The sequence below is a fragment of the Megachile rotundata genome, chromosome 12 (assembly GCF_050947335.1).
Source record: "Megachile rotundata isolate GNS110a chromosome 12, iyMegRotu1, whole genome shotgun sequence".
In the NCBI taxonomy this organism is placed as follows: Eukaryota; Metazoa; Arthropoda; class Insecta; order Hymenoptera; family Megachilidae; genus Megachile; species Megachile rotundata.
Genome location: NC_134994.1, coordinates 15,113,789 through 15,136,860, shown reverse-complemented (window position 1 = coordinate 15,136,860; position 23,072 = coordinate 15,113,789). Strand labels below are relative to the sequence as shown.

Below are 23,072 nucleotides of genomic sequence, written 5' to 3'. Positions count from 1 at the left end.
AACCGAGCCGACGTTATGCAAATCTTAATTCGCCTCACTGAAAAACTCGTAAAATTACCGAGCTTTCCCCTAATAAAGCCTCAAATTACTTGCACACCTTTCAACCCTTCCTCCGGTTACCTCGTCACCTTACCGAAAAAACAATTTCGCTCGATTGCTTTGTCGTGGTAACGATTACCATTACGGCAAACGATCGTTCTACCGACTCCGTGATATTAAAACGAAATTAGACTGTTCAAGGCGGTGCTCTTGCTTGCTACTCGCTGAATCGCTTTACGATTCCGAGGAGGGAATTTAGAAGTCTCGATATACTCTTGCTTAATCCACCCGCGTTTCACTCAACGTCTACAATCTCGAATAGCACGATGAGCGAGGGCACGTGAACTTAACTTGCTCATGGAATGCAGAATAGTTTCGAGACTTAACATCAGGGAATATTAACGATCCTAATAACAAATTGTTTTTTATTTTAAAAATTGAATTTGCTCACGCTACAAATAGTGCAGTTTATGGACTAAAAAATTGGATTCCATCTAGCGGCGAAACGGGTGAACTAAACCTAAAAAGTGAGGGTCCGAACACGCATATACGGAAAATAAAAAAATGAATATTTCGGCACTTTGACGACGTAGTATGGTTCCTGAGGCATTTAGAAACAAATTTCTATTAGGGTTTAATGCGTTTTGATGCCTAATAAAGCCAGAAAATGAATTTTTGTCGAATTCGGTCCAAAACGGCACAGGTGGCGCCATCTAGCGGCGAGCGGCGGAACTACGAAACACTAAAATTTCGATTTTCTCAAAAACTAGGGACTTTTTTGAAATTCTGAGATATACAAATTCTTCCTTGTCGCCTACGGAATCGAACGAATCTAATTATAGCTTGCTAGGACCATTATTAAAGAAAATAGAAAAATAGCCCATTTCATGGACTAAAAAATTGGCGTCCATCTAGCGGTGAAAGTTGGAACTACAAAAATAGAAAATCTCGATTTTCTCGAAAACTAGGGACTTTTCCAAAATTCTGAGATATACAAATTGTTCCTTGTGGCCTAAGGAATCGAACGAATCTAATTATAGCCTGCTAGGACCATTATTAAAGAAAATTAAAAAATTGTCATTTTATGGAGAAAATTTGTGGCGCCATCTAGCGACGAAACCGCGAACTAAACTGAAAAACGTATGTCCGAACACGCAGTAAAGGGTCAAATAAAAATTGATTTTCTGGGCTTAATAGGCAAAAAAATGAATAACTTATTCAACAAAAATTACTTTAAAAAGTCTAAGGAAGCATACCACGTCGTCAAAGTTGCGAAATATTACTTTTTATATTTTTCCCTAACGCGTGTACGGACATACGTTTTTTCAGTTTAGTTCGCAGTTTCGCCGCTAGACGGCGCCACAAATTTTCTCCATAAAATGACATTTTTTTTATTTTCTTTAATAATGGTCCTAGCAAGCTATAATTAGATTCGTTCGATTCCTTAGGCTATAAGGAACAATTTGTATATCTCAGAATTTTGGAAAAGTCCCTAGTTTTCGAGAAAATCGGGATTTTCTATTTTTGTAGTTCCAACTTTCACCGCTAGATGGACGCCAATTTTTTAGTCCATGAAATGGGCTATTTTTCTCTTTTCTTTAATAATGGTCCTAGCAAGCTATAATTAGATTCGTTCGATTCCGTAGGCGACAAGGAAGAATTTGTATATCTCAGAATTTCGAAAAAGTCCCTAGTTTTTGAGAAAATCGAAATTTTAGTGTTTCGTAGTTCCGCCGCTCGCCGCTAGATGGCGCCACCTGTACCGTTTTGGACCGAATTCGACAAAAATTGATTTTCTGGCTTTATTAGGCGTCAAAACGCATTAAACCCTAATAGAAATTTGTTTCTAAATGCCTCAGGAACCATACTACGTCGTCAAAGTGCCGAAATATTGCACTTTGCATGCGCAGTAGAATTGACATACAGTAGGTAATAGTGGATGCCAGAAGTACCTCCATTTTCTGCTTTGTTAGTTCCGCCGCAAGGCGTTAGATAATGCCCCCTATACTGTTTTCGAACCACTTCATTTAGTATCGATTTTTTTCAAGTTATTAGACGAAAATTATTTTAGAAAGCAGCCTGATTAATTTCAGAATATTTTCAAATTGTTATCAATATAAAAATTGTATTCGAGATTACACGAACCAAGCAACGTTCTCAAAGCGACTAATACGAAACCGCGTACATACGCTAGGCAATAAAACTAGAATTTCTTTTATGATTGGTTGGAAACAGAACTCCACTTGCTTTTAATTCCTATCTATAATCAAGCTTCGAATCATTTTGTATTTGAAATCATAATACTTGTAAAGTACATGTTATACAAGTTAACTTAAAATATATAGTGTTTTCAATTTTTTTTAATTTACTCCTATGAGTAGTTAGTGATTCTTTGCATATTGGCAGTACTGTTGCTTCTTTCCAGATGGTTTCTCCAGTGACTAATTCATAGTGGTAAAAGTCGGAAAAGTGTGCTTTAAAGCCGGTGCATGTTCCTGAAATGAATTTTTAAACTTTGGTAAGGTCATGAACGAAAACGGAAAAGATTTTGTGCTTGGACATCGTTTACTTTCATGTCGATAACGTTAAATGGTCTGTTCGATGTTTACTCGAGAACACACCTCCCGTTGAACTGTCGGTAATTTGGACAATTTCAAACGTTAAGTTTGTCTAATGTTACTTTTTCTCGTCAAATTGGGCCCCAAAAGATGCACATTGTAGGTTGTTTTACAATTATCCGTAATCATCAGTTACACCTACCCACATGTTTCCACGGTAGTGTTACTGGGTGTGCTTGCTTACCACTATCGTTCTGTTTTTAAGTTGTTAAGTCACCGTACATTACGCCAAAACGTACGGCGTTCATCGACGAATTAAAAATATAAATGACTTAAGGATCGTTCGTGCTAAAATTTGTACGAACTTGGCGAAAATTGTTGCTAACAGAGTACGTATTGATAACGATCTAGTCACAGAATTAATTTATCAAAATGATTCTGATGAATGACTCAACAAAGAATCATCGCTCGAAATTGTTCAGAATATATGGATCTTTTTTTATATTTATTGGATAAAGTAATCAAAATACACGAAGAATTGTTGCTTGTTAACTGTACATTAACTATTTCCTTTATTGAAGTTAACTGAACAACTTGCTTTACATTTCTGCATGTTTAAACAAATAATCAATTTTTATTTTGTAGATAAGAAGCAATTGTGACTTTAAGTTAAAACTTTTAGTTTAAATTGAAATTCAAATTACATAATGACAGAATATAAGCTTGTTGTTGTGGGAGCTGGAGGTGTTGGCAAGTCTGCACTGACGATTCAATTAATACAAAACCATTTTGTAGACGAATATGATCCCACTATCGAAGACTCTTATAGAAAACAGGTAGGTTTAATATTATCCAATGATTCAGTAAAGGATAGCTTATGAAGTCCATGATTCTATCAAATATTTTAAATTTAGGTAGTCATAGATGGGGAGACATGTCTTTTAGATATATTAGACACAGCTGGTCAAGAGGAATATAGTGCAATGAGAGACCAGTACATGAGAACAGGAGAAGGATTTTTATTAGTGTTTGCTGTAAATTCGGCTAAAAGTTTTGAAGTATGTGAACCCTCTTACACTTTCGGTAACTGCTATGTTCTTCTTAAAATGTGCATCAGAAGTTTGTACATGTCTCATATTATAGGATATAGCAACATATAGGGAACAAATAAAAAGAGTAAAAGACGCGGAAGAATCCATGGTGCCAATGGTATTGGTAGGAAATAAATGTGATCTTCAGCAGTCTTGGGCAGTAAATATGACACAAGCAAGAGAAGTTGCTCGTCAGTATGGTGTGCCTTTTGTTGAAACTTCTGCTAAGACGAGAATGGGAGTAGACGATGCTTTTTATACTTTGGTAAGTAACGTGTGTACATTTGTCAGCTTACAATGCTTTTATGCTGGGATTTATATTAATAAATTATAGGTGAGAGAAATTCGGAAAGACAAAGAACTTAGCGGTAAAGAGAAAAAGAGAGGTAAGAGGACAAGTAACTCCGGCCGTAGGAGACATCGATGCTGTTTATTTTAAATCGCTAAGAAACATTACCTTTCTCATTCGATACATTAATGCAAAAATAGATTGTAAAAATCATTAGATTATGTTCACTTTACACACATTTTTGCAGCTTCCTCTATAGAATATTGTCATAATTTACAAGCACAAGTTTTTCTATACATTGGGAGGGAAAAAAAATATGTAATAGCATTGTATATTATCGCGTACATTTTTACTCTTGAAGTTAAATTTCATAAAATTCATTGTTCAACAATCTGCCATATAACTCTTAATATTCCATTAGCAAAAAATTTTAACCCTTGATTGCATAAAATGGTCGGTATCGAAATATTTTCTAAACCATCCGCTTACCTCACTATTATTGTATGCATGAAAAAGTATTATCCAATGGAGGAATTGCATAGTTTTAGGTGTTGTGGATGGAAAATATGATACGTAACTCATTAAATGTAACGATTTACATCGTGCATATTTTTTACGTGCTTTATTCAGTTAGTCTAATATAGTTTTAAACGTATGTTTAATTAAATATATTTTCAATCTTTACTTTCTATACTCTACTACGCACAATGAAAAATTCCATTTACCTAATCCAGAGGATAACAAGTCATAGGACTCAAAGAAGTAAAATGTGGATAACTCATTTTGTGCTGTGATTAAATAATCTTAAGCATGCCATGCTAGTTAGGTATTACTATGATTAAGTATGCAATTTTAACGTAAATGCCTATTTACAAGTCTTAGAATACATAGGTTCAATCGCGTTTCCTTTTTTAGTGCAATTACAAAATGTATACTCAATACTCCTTTACATGAGAAACGAAATAAGCTTTTGCTTATATTGAAAATAAGATGTCGTTCATTTCTTTGAGAAAGTTCGTATACAATTATATTAGGTAAATCGGTAGGTACGAACTTATTTTAATTATAGTACACGAACGTAAATATCATTTTATATTAATCTGTTTTATCGTAGAATTAAAAGACAACATAACAATTATGATTTAAGAATTGTATTATATAAAAGTGATGTTGCGATTTACGTTGATATTTGAATGCTTAATTATGTCTCTTTATAATAAAGAGATGTCCCATCACACTCGTGTACTGGGTATTTGTCTTGTCGTATTCGTGAAATTAGTACAATTTAATGGTGATTGTACGACGAGAAATATGTAATTTCCAAAAGTTACAGATATCAATTGTAAACTCGCAGATATATACTTTGATATTTGTTCAGACAATAATCTGAATCGATAATGTATACAAAATTAAGTTTTTCTAGAAAATGATGTTGTATAGGAGATTTAGTATTCCACATCTCGGATTTGACTGAATTTTTAACAGTCAAGGGTTAAATACTTTGCTAAATGATCTAAATAGTACAATTTGCAAATATTCTTATATATGTAAACGCGCAAATTTGTAATACTAGCTTTTTCAAATATTAAAATTGTGTATATATAAAATTGCACAGCATAGGTGTTATTATGTAGTTCAAATTCGTAATAAAACTTTGTACAAAAAGTGTTCTTTATATTCATTCTATCTTGAATGATTATCTTTAAATATTAATTATAGGCCATCTATGCTGTTTGGTTTTATAATATTAAACTAAAAAGCGATTAAAAGATCATTGATTAATCAATTTTATTCTTCGAACGTTTCATATGAAAAAAAATTACTTTATCCAAATCAAACGGTCCTAAAATATTGAACAAGTAAATTTTTTAAATCAAAGTTTATGTATTCGCACATCATACGCAATTGAATATAATGTAAACTCTATTATTTGAAAGGATTAAAAAAAAGTTGGACGTATTCCTGTTACGTCTACACTTTTTATTCTTTTATTCAGAGTACATTATCAACTGAAATAAATATCATACAGGCATAACACACTAAGTACAAATTTAAAGCAATGTTTTTTTTTATTTGATAAACTTATTAAATATGTTAACTCAATTACGAAACATACCAGTAAAAACACAAGTGTAAAATAGTTATGAATATTTCGCAATAATGAATTTTCATGTTGACGAGTTTGATATAGCACTAATTTCTAAAAGTGGGGTATGAAATAAATTTATAATAATTCGGTATGTTTTATGCATCATTGAAATCAACCTTACTCTAAATGATACATTGATGAAGGTTACAAGACATTTTTATGTGTCTAATATTATTATTATGCATATGTATATGCATCTTAATTTTTTAACATGATAATATATATATTTTTGTTAAATTTTCTAAGAGTTTTTGTATTGATTAAAATTTTTACTTTAACATGACATTTTTCATTTAATATCGCAACGATACAAATGTAATAATTAGTTTATAAAATAATTGGAATTAATAAAAAAAACTCATTTATACACGTGTGAAATATTTCTTTCAACCTATTCCAAACAAGTTCACAGTTTTATCAATGACTGGGAAAGTTAATTAACACAGGAATTGATCAATATTTTCGAGTATTGAGGAATCGGGAAACTACATATGTACATACTCATTTTTGGTTTAGTTTGCATTTATTTTCGAGCACCTAAGTAAATATAAAATCGTTATACGCCTATATGATTCTGTATGTAACTATATCACTGTCATGTTACTGTTTACTATACGTATAAGCTAATTTCTAATTACATACGAAATGGTAAATGGTAGGCTTGTGTGTATACAGTAATGTATATGTATATATATGTATGTATATATACATATATATATATATATGGCACGTCAGTCTGTACGTTTAATTACTTAAACCACTTACGAGTAATTTATTAAATACTACCGTGTATCTGTCGTTAAATTTTATAAATTGTTTTGTTACGTTTGGCATTGTTCATGGCGAATGGTTTTAGCACTACCGTATCATTTCCATGTACTTTTGTTTATGTTTGCTTAACATTTCAGTCACGGTCACTAATTGTTTTATCGTTGGCTAAAAAAGCAAACATTTATCAATGAATCATTCGTCCGATTATCGCACGATATATCGATATTAAACCTGTACACGTACCTGTGACTTTGATAATGCTTGAAGTTCTTTTAAATGGGAAACACAAATGTGATGTAGCGTTGCCAAGTCTCGCGCTGTATCTGAAACACAACTCCTGTTCCTTGGATCGGCACCTTCCGATTCTGGTTTCTCGGTTACGTTCTACGGTACAATGAATTCGAATTATTTGAAAGCGAAATTTCGTATTCCGTCTCGTATAATTTAAAATAATGACAAGTACGTACAGATAACTGATCGAGAAAGACAACCATTCTCTCTTTATTCTTGAGAATAAACGGATTGACTACTTCCATGTAAGGTTCTTTACCGCCAAATTCTACTAAATTGGCCAAATTTTGTAAACATTTTGCAACCATTACTAGTGATCTATAAAATAATTTTTTCATAATTAGAGGATAATTTATATAATTATGAAGTTTCTTACGTTTAATATAAACCTACCCTACCTTGCGGCAGCTGGAGGTGGCGGTTCAGCTATTAAATTAAATGACCTAGGATTTAATATGGCAGGGCACAGTAGACGTAAAAATATAAATCCACTGACTACTCGCGTTCTGACTAGTCTTTCATGCGGCCATTTCGCAACAACTGCTCTTTGCAAACATCCACAAATATATCGCAAAGTTCGTGGACACGCGTCGGGACTCGTAAAAATGCTCAATGTCACTTCATCTAGGACCTAAAGTAATCCTCGTTGTAATTCGTAATTATTAATAATACTTTAGTCTCAAATTATTTACTTACCTGTAGTAAAAATTCTGCATTGCTACATGCATCTTCCGGAGAATCCATTTTTGTTGGATTTAATTCACAGCTTTGTTTACTTTCAATTAATTTTACTATAGTGTCACGTAATGCAGCTTTCAAAAACGAAGTACAAACTGATTTCATATATAAATCCATTAAAGTAGTTGTAAGGCTAGCAGCTCTAAACAGTGTTGGTGTTTCGTCTTCTTTGTCCACCTATATAAAATATGAAGTAAATTTAACAGAACTAGTGATATAATCAGTATCTTCTTTTACAATAAAAATACGAGTAACATACTTCTGCTTGATTCAGTGATCTTAAAAGGTCTGCCTCTTTTCTTTCATGCCTAAACATACATATTTTATATTATAATCAAACGTTCAACAAGAGTGCCATTAATCGTGACATTATTGTTTATACCTAAATATTCTAAGTAAACTATTTGCCAGGGGTACTCTATCCAAATGACACACATCTGCTAGCGCTCTAACCACATGTAGATCTGGGTCCAACAACAGTTGTTGTAACGGACTATATTCTTCAGGAGGCATCGCTAGATCATGCCGATATCTGCAACATTATAAATGCATAAAATGTTTAATGGTACTTGGGCTGACGAATTGACTACATGTAGTAAAATAATTCAATTACCTTATCCGTATTCGCAACACACCCCATTCACCTATTGGTGTAACTCCTGATAATGGATACCATTCGTCCATTTCTTCTCCGTTCGTTAAACTTGCCAATTCGACGGTTAATTCTGCAACTTCTGTATCCTTACTGCGTTTCCCCTTATTGTACAGTGTTAAAGAAAATGACATAACATCCGGTGGTACATCCCTGTTAAGTAATTTATAGTATGCATTATTCAAAGGTAAATGTTTTGAACGGTTAATCATATACATACTCTAAAATGAATTCTTCATCCCAAATTGGATGCAATCCAGTCTTAACCTTTGTACGAGCAACTTTTACATTGTTTAGAGCCACTATGATGAATGGATTTGGTACTAACTTATATGGAAGTCTATGCGCGTCTAAAATATGCAGATGTAACGAACGCAATTCACGAAGACGAGCAACCTTTGGAGCACGAGTAAGTTGTGATACACATAATGGTTTCAAGGCATTAATCCAGTCTAAAGCATTTTCTGAATTTGGAGCGGCCAAATATGTTATCGTGGCTAAACATGGTAAAGCACGTTCAACTAATTGAAAGCAATGAGGTCTATCGAATACGCTTTCATGAACCTAAAAGAACTACATCTCAGGAAGGAATCTTCATAATTTGATTGTTATCGCTATTTTGCTTAATGAATATCGTTTTGTTAATGTTAGTACAGTTTACAGTACCAAATACACATTTTTGACAAATCACAATTTGTTAATTTTTACGACTGACATACACAAGAGAAATTTCTAGTAATTCTTTCAACTTACCTGATACAAGTATGCGCAGCTTAAATCGATGAGACCCTTAGGTTTGGTCCTTTTTGGATTGTCATATAAGTATAAATGGGTATCTGTTGCATCTACCAAGAGTACAAAGTATAATGCTTTCCACTTTTTGTTCTTCTCCGATTTTTTTTCTAAATATCCTTGCATTTTAATTCCTTTATTTTTCTTTGCCCCAGACTGTTCACGACATTCCCTCAGAGTAGCATATATCTTTTCCGCGTGCTGTACTTCTCTGTTCACTCTTACGCTACCATCGGGTTCAGTTACCATTGCTTGAACCAGAGTATGTCCTTCTACTATCTGTTCTTTCCGATATCTACGATCACCGTTTAGTTAGAACACAGAAGTTTGAGAGTAACTTCATATTCACGAAAGTACCGTACCTATTTATAACAGCATCGAGACATTCAAAAGTTCGGCCGCCCATAAGATAGCGTACACCCTTTTTTTCGATTCTAAATCTTTGAATCTGATTGTTTATATGAAAGAAAAGCGAATAATCTCCGGGACTATTGTCTGAAGGTCTGACCTAATGAATATTTATTTTTAATTAATAATTAAACTAACAATGAAAAGTACTAAAAGAAGCAGAATCCATATACAAATAAATTACCAAGAAACTACCAGGTCCTGCTTTTACTAACATATCAACAGCTTCACTTTTTGTGACATTAGGATGAAACCAAGAGAACACAGTGTTAGGATCAATAGAGTCATCCAAATCTTCAACTAATTCACGGAAAATTAAGCCCTGTTCACCAGTTCTATGAGCGGTAACCCATAACCAACCATCTCCCATATCATTGTGTACAAAAAATATGTCACCCTTCTGGAAGCTCAACTCATCTGTGTCAGGCATTTTTGTATATGGTAGTATCGCGACTATCCGTTTTTTGTCATTTACTGGTTCAGGAGGTGGAGTAGGATGTATAAGTCTTTCTCTCTTTAAAAGATCCGAGCAATGGGTATAATATGCAACTAAATCTGATAAGCTATTGAATTGTCTGCCACCTACAATAAACAGACTAATTTGACTTATTCTGTAAATATATTATGACTGAAGACATTTATGCCTGAAATAATTGTTGCTATACCTATATAATAATCTCCACACACAGCTGTGATTCTAAAATGATTAATGCCAGTTCTTCCTAAGTAAGACAGTACATAACTTCCAGGTTTTCTGTCACTTTCACGCACTAGATAGCTACCCATTTTACTTGCATCCCACAGTCTTTCTTCTGCAGTAAATCTATCTAATCTACCATGATACCACCTATAAAACATGTGTATTAATAACTGATATTAATGAAAAATTAAAGCTTTGTTATAAATTTAATTAAACGTAATTTTTTCATCAATAATTGAAAGATTTTATTGGTATCAAGTCTCACTGATTTTCCGGAGGGGCTGTTAATAACGTTGCATTAGCGCTATCAGGTTCCTCTGTGTCTTGAATATCATCTGGTATATTCTCCAAAAATGGATCAAATTCATTTTCTGCATTCATGGATTCATTCTGTCCACCATCTTCACTACCAGTGCTAGGTGAACCACCTTTACTGTTATGATCCATCTGTGAATATAATTACATTAAAATAAATATTACTTATTTCAATTGAAAATATCTGAGAAGATTCTCAAAATATAATAAAAATAACAATAAACGGTATAGTAAAAAAACAAGATAAGTGCTTATATTTTATAGCATATAAGTATGTATTTTAAATATAACATATATTTCTGTCAACAAAACATAAGTACCATGTGTAAATATCTGTTCATAATGCTCTTGTGCTTACAATCGTTCCTCAATGATCACTTATACTGTGTAAACTAATTAAAAAACATTATCCGTAAACGATATCGCAAGTTCTTTTCATCGAAATATTTAAAAAAAAATAATTTGAAATTATTAGATATCTTAAAAACTGTGAAAGTAGACGTATATTTTTAAATATACAGTCACAATTAACTTCTCTTTGTTCTACGATCTACATTTTTACTGAGTGCGCGATAACAGATGAATAATCTCAGATGAATAATACCCGTAAGTACCTTAGCACTGTTCGACACGCTCGGACCTCCGCGCACAAATTCTGCCATTTCTGATTCGCACGCACTCCTTCATACACACGTTTATAAGAAAAATCAAATGTTAATTAAACGGCATCCGTTTTATTGCAATCCTGTTTGCTACGATTATTTACAAAAGAAAACTGTTATTGATACAAAATGTATTGACGTTTCTCGGCAGCCATTTTACTACTGCACGCGGCGACCGCAGAATACGGACAGACGATGAATCTTAACGTGTAAAAATTATAAATTGTATTAGGTACATGTTTGCAGTATATATTTGTAGAATGAATCATTCGTTAACCAATTCGAAATCAATGTTTTTTATTAATGCATTGAACGCGGTATGATTTACTTTAAAGCACTTTTATAAATAATACACCATCGACATCGACAATGCTACATAGAGATAGCTGAATGTCCCGGCAGTAATGATTTAAGAACTTTAATAATCATTATCGATGGTATTTGTGCGGTATAATGTTTTAATACGATTTACGATGAAAACTAAATATAATTTTTAATGCAAGATACGCGAATTAATATTTTGACTCATATAATTGCGCGTAAGTGCTAGTTACATTTTAAATTTTTTCGCTCATTGAATGTTAACCTTTCGAAATGGCGGAATTTGGTTTCGGCATATACTCGTTCCACGACAGATTATATTCAACACGCGCATGTCGGCTAACTTCAGTAGATTCTCGATCCTGTTTAGTGCTGCCACAATACTATATCTACATAGTAGACAAAATATACAAATAACAGGAAAAATAAAACTGAGGGATAAAATCGAGTGGAATCAAGTAGAAAGATATTTCGAACACTCACCGAATTCGCCACAGATTTTTTCAAATCCACTTTAAAGCTCGAATATCTCATATATAAGAAATATATAGAACGAAAAAATATAAAAAATAAAAGATTACTAGGTATATACATTCGACATCACGCATTGCTCTTGATTACACGTGTATTCAAACCAATCAAAGCTGTCAAGCACAAAATAAATAAAAACTTGTCGTCTCATGAGTACTATCTTCCATGTAACAAATAATACGTCAAACTGAATGTCACTGGGATTTAAATTACTTTTCTTATAATAAATTGCTACCACAATTGACGAATATTAAAACGTAATGGTAAGATCATCATTTTTATTATTTCATAGTTAGCAGTTTCAGTAAGATTTTAAATCATCGATAACATTATTATAACCTCTTCGTAGTTTAGAAAACTACACTTAGAATTTAAATAATTTGTTCTAATAATTATGTCGGGGGGACGTGCAGTCTGCCCTATTCAACTTCCAGAGTTTGTTGACAGTAATTTTATTACTGATATGCACGTGTACTTACGTTAGATCCATTGTGCCCAGCTTGTTGGACAAGAGGTTAGGAAAGGTTGGGTATGTATAAATAAATGTCAACTTCTCATAAATGCTTTTATTTAATGTATTTTTGGTATAATAATTTTAATGATATTCGTTACTTAGGTTGCAGGGCACTTTTTGGAAGTGTGCAAGAATCGGTGAAAGGAAGAGTCCATACGTGGCAATCTGTTGTGTTTTCATGGCTTTTAGTCTATTGTTTTGGACGTAAAGTTTACGTTGAAGCACAGAATCCTAAGAACTATATACATCAGTGATGTGCAACTGTATTTTAATTGTAAACATTATGGGCCTACACATAAATAAAGCACGTGTTTATTTATAAGGTTTAATTATTTGTTATTACATGACAAGAGTCCAATTTCATTGAAAATCAAAAAAGAATGAAACAACAGTTGCTACTTGCATGGTATGTTTTATTTGTCAACACGTTGTTTTTTTTTTTTCAAAGCTATATAATTATCCAATTTGAGCACATTTTCTCACCGTATTCTCATAATATATTTTTTTTCTATAAACAACAACATTTTCTTTTAATATAGTTATTGTAGAATCGTTATATTGAGCAGTGTGTTACGATATACAATATTTGTTAAATAGGTATATTTAACATACATGTGTGTGTTTTTTCTTATCTCGCGGATATGCTACTATTCCAATGATGGTAGATCACGCACCATGACTAAAAACTTGTACTCTGTAATATAAGATATTTACGGGAACGATTATATTAGTAGAAAGTTCTGACATCGCTGGTATGAAAAATTGTATCCGTTAAGGAGAATCAAGCCTTTCTACTAGCACCGTTTTTTGCATACGAATCCTAATTACAGAGTAAGATATGATTAACGGTATTGCGAGGAACATTGAAAAAAGATACAAAGCACAATCTACTAGGAACGCTTATTGTCGATTCTTTGAAAAGAAAGGAATATTCTCTTCGCAATTGTATCGCAAAAATGATGTACATGTTAAGATAACGCCTCGTTCGTGTATCGTTCAATGATAGAAATAAGCGACGCACATTGAATAACTCGGTAATTAATCTCGATAAGAGCAGACAAACATTCGTTAAAGCGTGTAACACGAAAAGAAGCTCGACCGTTTACGCTATCGAATAACAGTAAATTCCTCGCAGTCAACCACACCGGGTACGCTTATAATTGTGGTCTCGTTGAATCGTTGGCAATACAAGGTACGTTATTTGTCTACGTTAATTAAAAAAATACGTGAAATCAGAAAAGTAAGGTCTAGTATTTTTTCTAAAATATATAATTAGTACGGTACTATACGCCCTATGGATATGAATCTGACTTAGATATGATGTGTTAACGTTTGTTAAGATGCCACTTAACGATCTCGGTTATCGCGCCGTTAAATAAACGTATTATCTTATTATCCCTTACGTACAAATTAGTATGCTAATTATTTGTCTGCGTTCGAGTACAATCGAATAGTTGATTAAGGAGGGGTCGATTCGCGATTAGCCGCGAATCATGCAGAAAATCACGCGCAATGAACGGTTCAAGTAAATAAGAATCGTCACGATGTGTTATAAGGGATGTTCGTTTTGTGATCGCTGAAAATAATTCCGTGTTCCGATCAATCAATCGAAAGAATCGTTGTTGCATTTGTATATTAGCAAACGATGATGTATCGTGAAAAATGACACTCTTGGTGGCCCACTCGAGAATAGACACCCTGCATGTGTAAGGCTTTCGACGCTAACATTTATAAAACTTACCTCGCCACTTCTAATAACTCGACAAATCGGAAATGATCGTTTGTATCAATGAAAAAACTCTAGTTCCTCTTTCGTTCCTCGTTGATTAAAAAAATATTCGACAACGTTACATTCAGTCCAACTAAAGAACACATTTCGCTCACGACAATTATACTCTTTTCCCCGCGTTTGATAAACGGATAAAAGGGTCATAAAAAATACATTCGTAAGCATTTATCTTCTTAAAATTCGCAACAGTTTCGCCCGCGGTCCACCCCCGCGGCCAGAGATCGATTATTCTCGCTGTATCGTCGTGAGAAGCTTATCGTTCAACCACAAGTACACGGTATTAGCAAACAATGAAAAGAATATTTATAACGTACGCGTTTCGATAATTGCATTCACATTCACCCGACCATACTCATCAACTTTCTTTCTGCTAACAACATCGAATTATCTGCCGTTCGATGTTAACATGTTCACTACTGTCAAAACCGTGATATAGTAACGCTTTTCAATGCACACGCTTCATTGTTTCATTGTTCATCACTCGTCGCTCATCATTCAATGCTCACGGTTCATTGTTACCCAACGTACACTCGAGTATTGCATAGATTTCATGTTGCTAAGGACAGGTACGGGAGGTGTCTTTCACTATTTGCTTTTTAGTTTTCGAAAAAACCAAGAAGAGCTCGCGGCCTAGAGGCTCGGAAGGGGCTAAAGGCTAGGGAGAACCTAGTCAAAGAAAAGCATCGTTGCACGCAATTGTACTTGTGGTCTTGCCCTTCATCGTGTCGTTGAATGATCGCAATAAGAACTTCTCGCCGTTTCATTAAAACTTTCTAGTCGAGGTTCTTACTCTTCGTCGTATGTCATCGATATCTTCGACACGATGTACATCGTTCGATATTTTATCACGTTCCTTCGCATTTGACTGCATCGTTCGAAACCTCGACACGTTTCTTCTAGCCGATACAATTTATCATAGCCCGAGACAAATGAGCAAGCTTAACGCATAGATTCTTGTACCGCTGGTTTTCGCGTTCGTACTGCTTCGCGTGCTTGGGCTATCGCGATTTTGAAACACGTTTTTGTCTTTGATGAAAGGTGCTCGAGGATCCGCCGTGGTCGAGGTCGTCATGTGCTTATTGTAAACGATCCTCGCGGTGCTCTTCTGCATCGCTGGCGTGCTCATCTGGTGGAAGATTCGATTGATCGTCGTGACTTGAGCAAACTTCGATTTTCCTTTGCTCAACTTTTTCCAGCTAGCAGACGTGGCTCGGGTGGGTGGCGTTGCTCGCTCGATCTCTGAAAACAATTTAACCGAAGTGGTTACCCGAAAGGGGAACACTGTCTCGGTGGTTTAGAGATTTGCACGAAATTTCCATGATCGAAAGGCTATCGAGCGTAGTCGCAGACGAATCGTCTTTCATCCTTTTGTGGCCGGAAGCTGAATTTCTCTTCTCTTCTATTCTATTCTATTAAATTAATGCCGCGCGATCTGGTCAAACTCGTTACGTTCGCGCCAAGTCTATTAAACGATCACCAATCGTTTCTGTTCGAGACTTCATTTAGATCGAATAAATACGATAAAATTTCATTTGACGTGCGTTAGTTAATTCTTGACCGAATCGCTGCCCGATCTCGAAAGTACAAGGATTTTAATCGGAGAGTTCGTGACACAGCAAACGCACGGTCACGCGAGAAACAGCTAGTCACCGATATCGAGGCGTCAGTCAAGTCGAGAACGCGATATAATCGATGATAATAATAACGCGTTTGCTTACCGTACACTCTAACAATCGCTTCCGCTTTGCCCATGCTCGAGGACGCTGAACACGTGTACTCCCCTAAATCCGATTTTTCCAAATGCTTTATCTTCAACTCGCTCGTTGTCTTCCATTCCTCCTCCGGATGTGCCCGTTCGTCGATTTCGTATCTGCCGCTGCATTGACAAATCGTCTGATTTTAACGTTCGGAATACGTATGACATCGATTTTCTTTAGTCACGTGAGAATGTCAGGTCCCGTACCGAACAGACAAAGGGATAGGATCTTTGGATATTCGGATCGGAACAAAAGAACACTACGTACCCGCTCATGATAACTTGCTCCTTTCTAGTCCACAAGTTAATCGTCTTTGGATAAGCTTCGATCAAACAGATTAACGACACATCCTTTTCCAGAGGCGAGCCTAACAGCTGGTTGGGAACTTTTGCGCTTGGTGGAACTAGAATTACGATAGACAGAAACTGTTTCTCTCGATCGATCGACTTTTTCTACGACCCCTTGGCTACCACGCGTTATTCGGTACATCCGATTTATCGAATCGATGCTGTTCAAGAATCCCTTAAGGCAGGGCTGACCGGTGCGACAACAGCGTATTAAGCTATTGTCGTAGCCAAAGGGTTAATGGAACGTAAAGCAAACACAAATATTGTGGATATCGATTTCGTTCGGGTTTAAATTGAATCTCGCGAAGACGATAAGGACCTCTAAACACGAGTTTCCGAACGAAATCGAGAGTTTGTATCGAAACAAGAACATTCATTTAAGTTAACGGAATAATTAAAGTGGTTATGCATCATCGTTTAGCAGACATTGGCAATAATTTTAGGTAAAGTGTTATATAATAGACTGCGCGGAAGGATACTCACAGTTTACCCTTAGATAGACTCTCTTGCTGACTGCCGGAGGCACTTCGTTTCTAGCTATGCAAAGATACGCTCCCATTTGCCTCCTGTCTACCCTGGTTAATTCCAGCTTCTCACCGGACTGGTTGTCCACTGTAAAATCGCGCCTCGTATGAATATCTCGTTGAAAGCTCTCGCATACATATCGCTGGCCTTGCGCCAGCTTTCGCGCGTACACCAAATTACGCGCGAAATACGTCGTTTGCTCGTTAAAACTACGAGACCGCTGCCTATTACAACCCTAAATCTCATCTTTGGAAATCCTTTACATGACCGGTTAACGATTGCCTCGAGATCGATTTAAAGAACAACGAACCTAATCGCGCTACGAAACGCTGTTCATGGCGTAAACTCGAAACTTCGACACGTTAGGGGATGAAATTCCAAGCAGAATATTTCGAAAGTTGGTAAACACGTATCTGTTACGTCGTTACACCGTGTATTAACGTTTAATTATGCGTGCGCGTACGCGACGCTTTTGAAATCATGAAACGCTACGAATTACATTATAATCGACCGATCGCACGGCATAAATCACCGAGACATTTCGCGAGTTCGACAGAACGTGTCACGAGCTTAATGAGATCCATCGAAAATGGAAGATTCATTATTTGCGTTGACAGCTCGCGACCTCTCTACCAGTGGACCAATATTTTTGTTACAATACCGATCGTGTTCAAAATATTGTGCGTCGATTTATCAATACCGTACGAAAAATTGTTCCATTAACGAAGCTGTCGCTCGTTCAACGCAAAACCAGTCTGCTAGCAACGTTTTCCAGGAGCATCGAAAATCGACAAATTGCACGATACAATGGAAGGATCGCGTACGTAATGCAGCGCGTCGTAGAAAGATATTGGAAGCCGTAGTACGAACAAACTAATCTCTGTTTGATGAGACGTATCTCCAAACGTAATTGCTTCCGATTCTATGCTTCGCGTAGTTCCGCGAATTTACGACGTCTTCATGGTTCCGCTAAGCGGATCCCGATGGCGAATCGCCTCGCCTACATGCCTTGGATAATTACTTCACGCAGCTGGTTGAACTTCATTCAATCGACGATTCGAATTTTAATTATGGCAATCGATCGTTACGCGAAACCTATTCTCCGTCGACGCTCGCGATAAACACGAGTTCGCGATCGGTAATCGGAATTAAAATCCATGCCGAAAGGATCGAATAACTAATGTGTCTTCATCGATACCGATAAAATCGATCGAGTCAAAGCTGACCTGGTTTCGGCGGTTCGCCGTCGAAGCGCGATATTGAACGCGAGCCCGGTAGAATTTTTGAACGGCGACGAATTAATATAAAAAGGAGGAGAATCGAACGTTATTTGTCACCGGCAATGACGGTCGCGAGAGTTCTCGAGACGAGATAAAAATGTAATATCTTACCTGGTATCAGCGGATCGTGAAGACCCCTCATAAGTATGAAACCACTTTTCTCGCGTCGCCAGAGCACGCGAGGTGGCGGTCTTCCAGAGGCATTACACGAGAGGGTGGCGTTCTCACCCTCCAGAACGGAAACCTCACCCTCCGAGGTACCGAAACTGAGTATATCTGGCGGGACTGAAAGAAAAGAAACCGGTCGATCTGCTTTGTAAGCGATTATCTGGACAACGGGAACGTTATCCACTCGGCTAAGTTCAAACACGAGTTCCAGTTGGAGATTTTGAAACACGATGAACAGTGTATTCGCTTAGGGACGCGTCTGGATTCGCTGGTAGCAGGGATTGAAATTACAGACCGCAATGGAAATCGATCATGATCTTAACGGGTGAATTAGGGGGTTAGCGGTTAGCGATAGGACTAATTCGATGACATACTCGTTAATACCGATACGTATCAATCTCGGTGTTGGTATTGGTAAGACACGTTTGTCAATCTTCGCCTCGATAGAGACCGCGTTACGTCGTCGCGCGTTATATGGTCAAGCGTTAGATCGTCACGCGTCGCTGAGTCTCCCGTACTTCTGTTATGCATTCGGATAGGTCGATTATGTCGTTCTGTCACCAAACCCGTAATTAAGCTGTTATCGAATTTTCTCTGGGATACGCTACCAGTCGCGCGTTCCGATTAGTCTCGAATCGTTCTCGTCCCAAAAGCGTGTATCGATTTCGAACGAAAACGTATCTACGATATCGAAACCGTGACTGGTTTCGAGCTGAAACCTGCATGAAAATCAGTCCGACTCGTCTACCGGCACGTCTATCCGGACCGAAATCAGGTTAAAACGCCTGGCTCCGTAGGCAAATTAAACACCGGCTAACCCCCGGCCTCTGGCAAGAAACATTTTCGCGATGAAATCTCGTTTCTTTTGAAGAAGGCCACGCGGCGCGGACCATTTCAATTACGCCCGCTCTGCTTGGACAATATTCCGTTAGGCATGAAGGGATCGAGGGCCGAGTTTCGGTGGGATGGAAGAAAAAGAAAAAAAAGTGAAAACGGGACCTTTCCTGTGTTTGCTTACAAAGGAATTTCATTCCATTCGGTCCGATCGCCCTTTCGAGTTGAATACCCAGGCGGGCGTACGCACTCTCGATGAGTCCTTTTTCTACCCTATGCTGGTGTCCACGCACGCACGATACAACGGTCCTTGTATACGATACACACAGGAGAACGTATACTCCTTGTATAGGGTGTTGAACAAGTCGTGGTCGTAACACCGCCATAACTAATAGTTACTTATACGTATAAGTTCTTTTCTTCATTCCGCATACTTGACTCGTTAGGAGAACTAGGAATATCGGAACCTAGAGATACGAGAATCTATGGATCCGCAGATGTGGGTTCGCAGACATTAAGATTCAAGGATGTAGGAATTCGGAGATATATGTACCCGAGGATAGGAGGAATTTGTAGATATAGGACCCGGAGATACGGAGATCTTCAGGGATATAGAAATATACGTCCTGATATAGCGTTTTATTGATACAGCATAGAATTTCGATATGTTAACGAATCTCGCAAAGGTCCATCGTTATTTTGCCAACACCCTGTACGCGGAGAGAAGCATTGGGAGGATAGCAGAGGGAAATCGAGGTGGGATGAGACGGTGGTGAGTCGAGGGTGGAACGAATAGAAAGCAGGCGAGCAACGTAACGGTTACGGTCCGTTCTGGTGGGTCCCATTGAAACGTATTCTAGCGGCGAGGCGCGCATATTTTCCATCCCTTCTCGAGGTAGACTAATCGAAACCTGTGCGTGCATGCGTGCGTGCGTGACGTCTGTACGAGCGACCGCAAACAGCCGACCGTAGCCGGCCGTAGGAATGCGGTATAACGCGCAATTAGGCATACCTAGGACATCTACGCATCCCAGCTGGCTCAACATGGGCTTCGTATTCAGTTGGCACATGTAGCAGCCTCGGTCAGCTTGCCGGAGCGGGCGAATATGGAGCCGCGAAGTGGCTTCTTCCTCGTCCCTCGACTCGCTCTGATTCTTCGCTTTCGCATTCTCAAACGTGACGAGAAACCGAGACGATTGGGTCACCGTTCGCTGACCCATCGACAATATCGTCTGGTCCTCCATTCGTAGCCATCCCACCTGAGACAACCAATACAGTCTTTAATTTTTCATGAAAAACCTCGACTCGCTCCACCCTTCATTTTTCTCATAAATCCTCTTTTCCGTTCGCTTCATCCACGATGTCCCGAGTCCTCGATGAATTTATTCGAATTTTAGCGAAATTTCTACCTTCCTAAGCGGGATAACTCGTTATCCTGGAAATTCTCTGAATTTACCCGACGCGACGATGTTGCGCGCCGAAACGAGTGGCTATCTTTTTAGTTGGCAAAAGAATCCGCACCAATTAAAGAGTCGACGCTCTACCTCGAGACGTAACATTATCCAAAATGTAATACGATAAAATTGTGCTATAGTTAGTCCGTAAAGGCGATAATACTCGGAGAACTCGGATTTCCGTAAGAATTCGAAACTGGTAGCTTCCTTCCTAAGTGGCAAGGTACGAAGCCGAGCTCTGTGCCACTTAGACAGGCAATACCGTGCATACTTCCTTTCGTAAAGAACGCTCCTCCGATTCTAGTACTCGCGGGTAAAAAACGGAATTCGCCGGAAAGAAGAGGGCTCGAGCAAAGTTTTCGCTAATTCGACGCCGGCAGCCGTCGGTGTACGCTTATTTTTTTGCACGACCGGTAACAAGCAACCGAACCCCCCAGGAAAATTTCAAAAGTTTGCTTAGCCCCGACGCGGCGCCAAGTCTAGCGGCAAAAACCGGAGGGGGAAACAACAACAGTTTTAGTTGAAACAACGATACCGCGATAGAATTAATGGCCAACGGTCGGCGGCGTCGACGGCGGCGGTGGTGGAAGGCGTCGTAAAAATTGCGAGCCGATTTACGGCAGGAAGTATGCGTTCCAGAGCGAATGATCGGAGAGAAAGAGAAGAAAATTGCCGCGAGTGAAACGCGAACCGAGCGCTTTGCTCGCAAACGTTTAAACGGAAAATTTCTCGGCGAGGTGTCAATTTTACTCGTCGCCCGAGGCTGCTTCGCGAACGAACGCAAAATAAGACACCGTTTCCCAAACGATACGAAAACACCTCGAGCTATTAATCGGACCGCGTTTACATCGATCCGATGAAAAATAATAGAAAACAAAATCGTGGCTCGATACAGGTCGAAAACATTCGTCCTGGTAATTCCGTTAACGCGTTGATTGCTACCCAGGACATTGCTGACCTCCCTCGACGCGCGCTGCAACTTTTCACCCGACGTTTCAATTTCCACGAGAATCTTTTTATTCGCCTAATTAGAAATGTATCGGTAAACACGCGGAGAAATTCTTGATGCTTCGTGGTTTGTAAAATTAGCTATCGATTTTATCGCGAATCCAGCTTTCATCGGCGAATTCTGAAAAGTTTCAACGTGTCCCGCGCGCAAGTAAGCGGCTATTAGAGAGGTGCAGGAATGTTTTCGCAGGATACCGAACTTTGTTCGGAGCCACTTTTTACGATTCGAGGTCGGTTGTCTTTGCCCTCTGTTCGTGATGAACGTCCGGCAAACGATCGACTAATTAGAAACTAGGAGTCGAGCAGTCTCGCGTTTTTGCATGCTCGAACGACTACGCTGAAATTTTCTTCCCTCTGCTCGCCGAGCAAACTTTCAAAGCGCAGTTGAACTCGTTAAAACTCGTTGACGGCACAGGTGACGTTATTTTATATTATTTTCGCGTTTTTTAACGCGCCCGTACCATCTACACTGTTTACGCGCGACTACGTGGACACGTACGACCATATACCAGTAACCGAACTGCTCTCGATAACCACAGATTTGTATTTGCGCGAAACCATTCCACGAAACTACCCCCATGGTACCATGGTCAAGCTACCGTGTGCCATTTCACCCTTAACCCGTTCCACGGGCGTCGATGCTGTCGCCAAGTAATATCGATTTCGCGCAACTTATTCGAGTTTATCCGTTTTTTAGTTTTACGCCACACGCCCGGTATCTCCCTTTCGACGTTCAACGACATTTTCAAACTAGAAATTGTGGTTAGAGTATGTTACGGTATTCGCGAACAAAATCACGAAACTCGGACCAACGCGTGTACCGAAGTCTTTTAAAACGGATCGTAAAACTTTGCGGGACAAAACGAACAGAAAGATTCTCCGAAATTTTATTATCCAAACTTTCCGCGTTCAGTTACCATCGATCGAGTTTCGGAGAGCCCCGTTATAAATCTGCTCGATCAGCTGATCTGTTTGTTAAATTTAATCGGAATAATCGCGAGCATCGTTTTTAAATATTTCGCGTACGCGACAACATCGTTGTTCGCTGGAAAAGGTTGACACTCGAAAGAGCTGCGTCAAATCGTGAAT

General features: G+C 37.8%; 4 protein-coding genes across 8 annotated transcripts in view; 2 read left to right on the top strand and 2 right to left on the bottom strand.

The window, feature by feature from the left end:
* The first annotated feature begins 2,424 nt into the window (after positions 1-2,424).
* Positions 2,425-9,879, top strand: Ras85D (ras-like protein 1). Of its 2 annotated transcripts, none has more exons than XM_076538427.1 (5): positions 2,425-2,557; positions 3,243-3,437; positions 3,516-3,655; positions 3,741-3,953; positions 4,023-9,879. In XM_076538427.1, the coding sequence occupies exons 2-5, from the start codon at positions 3,305-3,307 to the stop codon at positions 4,125-4,127; spliced, it is 591 nt and encodes a 196-aa protein (XP_076394542.1). In that variant the 5' UTR covers positions 2,425-2,557; positions 3,243-3,304; the 3' UTR covers positions 4,128-9,879. The 2 variants fall into 2 exon arrangements, with proteins under 2 accessions (XP_076394542.1, XP_076394541.1); XM_076538426.1 differs by having other exon boundaries at positions 2,440-2,986.
* vap (RAS p21 protein activator vap) lies at positions 6,631-11,836 on the bottom strand. 3 transcript variants are annotated; one of them, XM_076538424.1, is made up of 16 exons: positions 11,408-11,833; positions 11,114-11,185; positions 10,744-10,925; positions 10,444-10,625; positions 9,963-10,360; positions 9,733-9,878; positions 9,332-9,665; positions 8,799-9,142; positions 8,540-8,731; positions 8,309-8,458; positions 8,186-8,234; positions 7,885-8,103; positions 7,587-7,819; positions 7,365-7,506; positions 7,141-7,281; positions 6,631-7,062 (listed from the first exon to the last, which is right to left on the bottom strand). In XM_076538424.1, exons 2-16 carry the CDS (start codon positions 11,132-11,134, stop codon positions 6,985-6,987), a joined length of 2,811 nt encoding a protein of 936 aa, XP_076394539.1. In that variant the 5' UTR covers positions 11,135-11,185; positions 11,408-11,833; the 3' UTR covers positions 6,631-6,984. The 3 variants fall into 3 exon arrangements, with proteins under 3 accessions (XP_076394539.1, XP_003701494.1, XP_012136671.1); XM_003701446.3 differs by lacking the exon at positions 11,114-11,185 and having other exon boundaries at positions 11,408-11,832; XM_012281281.2 differs by lacking the exons at positions 6,631-7,062; positions 7,141-7,281; positions 11,114-11,185 and having other exon boundaries at positions 7,367-7,506; positions 7,582-7,819; positions 11,408-11,836.
* Positions 11,837-12,129: 293 nt separating this feature from the next.
* On the top strand, positions 12,130-13,150 carry ksh (transmembrane protein 167A-like protein ksh). The gene is made up of 3 exons (XM_003701447.3): positions 12,130-12,570; positions 12,721-12,836; positions 12,924-13,150. Exons 1-3 carry the CDS (start codon positions 12,568-12,570, stop codon positions 13,027-13,029), a joined length of 225 nt encoding a protein of 74 aa, XP_003701495.1. The 5' UTR covers positions 12,130-12,567; the 3' UTR covers positions 13,030-13,150.
* A 55-nt stretch (positions 13,151-13,205) lies between these two features.
* LOC100876754 (lachesin) overlaps positions 13,206-23,072 on the bottom strand; it is a 36,189-nt gene continuing 26,322 nt past the window's right edge. For both annotated transcript variants that reach the window (XM_012281282.2, XM_076538425.1), the window contains exons 4-9: positions 20,534-20,780; positions 18,631-18,804; positions 17,198-17,326; positions 16,635-16,770; positions 16,329-16,486; positions 13,206-15,849 (exon numbers count right to left, since the gene is read on the bottom strand). In XM_012281282.2, the coding sequence (XP_012136672.1) occupies positions 15,524-15,849; positions 16,329-16,486; positions 16,635-16,770; positions 17,198-17,326; positions 18,631-18,804; positions 20,534-20,780 (1,170 nt within the window). In that variant the 3' untranslated portion in view covers positions 13,206-15,523. The remainder of the gene's footprint in view (positions 15,850-16,328; positions 16,487-16,634; positions 16,771-17,197; positions 17,327-18,630; positions 18,805-20,533; positions 20,781-23,072) is intronic.

What these genes read in the sequence shown, in the direction of transcription:
- Ras85D (XM_076538427.1), top strand. Translation starts at nt 3,305, where the DNA reads ATGACAGAATATAAGCTTGTTGTTGTGGGAGCTGGAGGTGTTGGCAAG. An exon ending in ATTCGGCTAAAAGTTTTGAA is followed by an intron (nt 3,656 to 3,740) that starts GTATGTGAACCC and finishes CTCATATTATAG; the next exon opens with GATATAGCAACATATAGGGA. An exon ending in ACGATGCTTTTTATACTTTG is followed by an intron (nt 3,954 to 4,022) that starts GTAAGTAACGTG and finishes AATAAATTATAG; the next exon opens with GTGAGAGAAATTCGGAAAGA.
- vap (XM_003701446.3), bottom strand. Translation starts at nt 11,455, where the DNA reads ATGGCAGAATTTGTGCGCGGAGGTCCGAGCGTGTCGAACAGTGCTAAG. An exon ending in GTGTGGAGATTATTATATAG is followed by an intron (nt 10,361 to 10,443) that starts GTATAGCAACAA and finishes TGTTTATTGTAG; the next exon opens with GTGGCAGACAATTCAATAGC. An exon ending in CCACCTCCAGCTGCCGCAAG is followed by an intron (nt 7,507 to 7,586) that starts GTAGGGTAGGTT and finishes ATTATTTTATAG; the next exon opens with ATCACTAGTAATGGTTGCAA.
- ksh (XM_003701447.3), top strand. An exon ending in AAGAGGTTAGGAAAGGTTGG is followed by an intron (nt 12,837 to 12,923) that starts GTATGTATAAAT and finishes TTCGTTACTTAG; the next exon opens with GTTGCAGGGCACTTTTTGGA.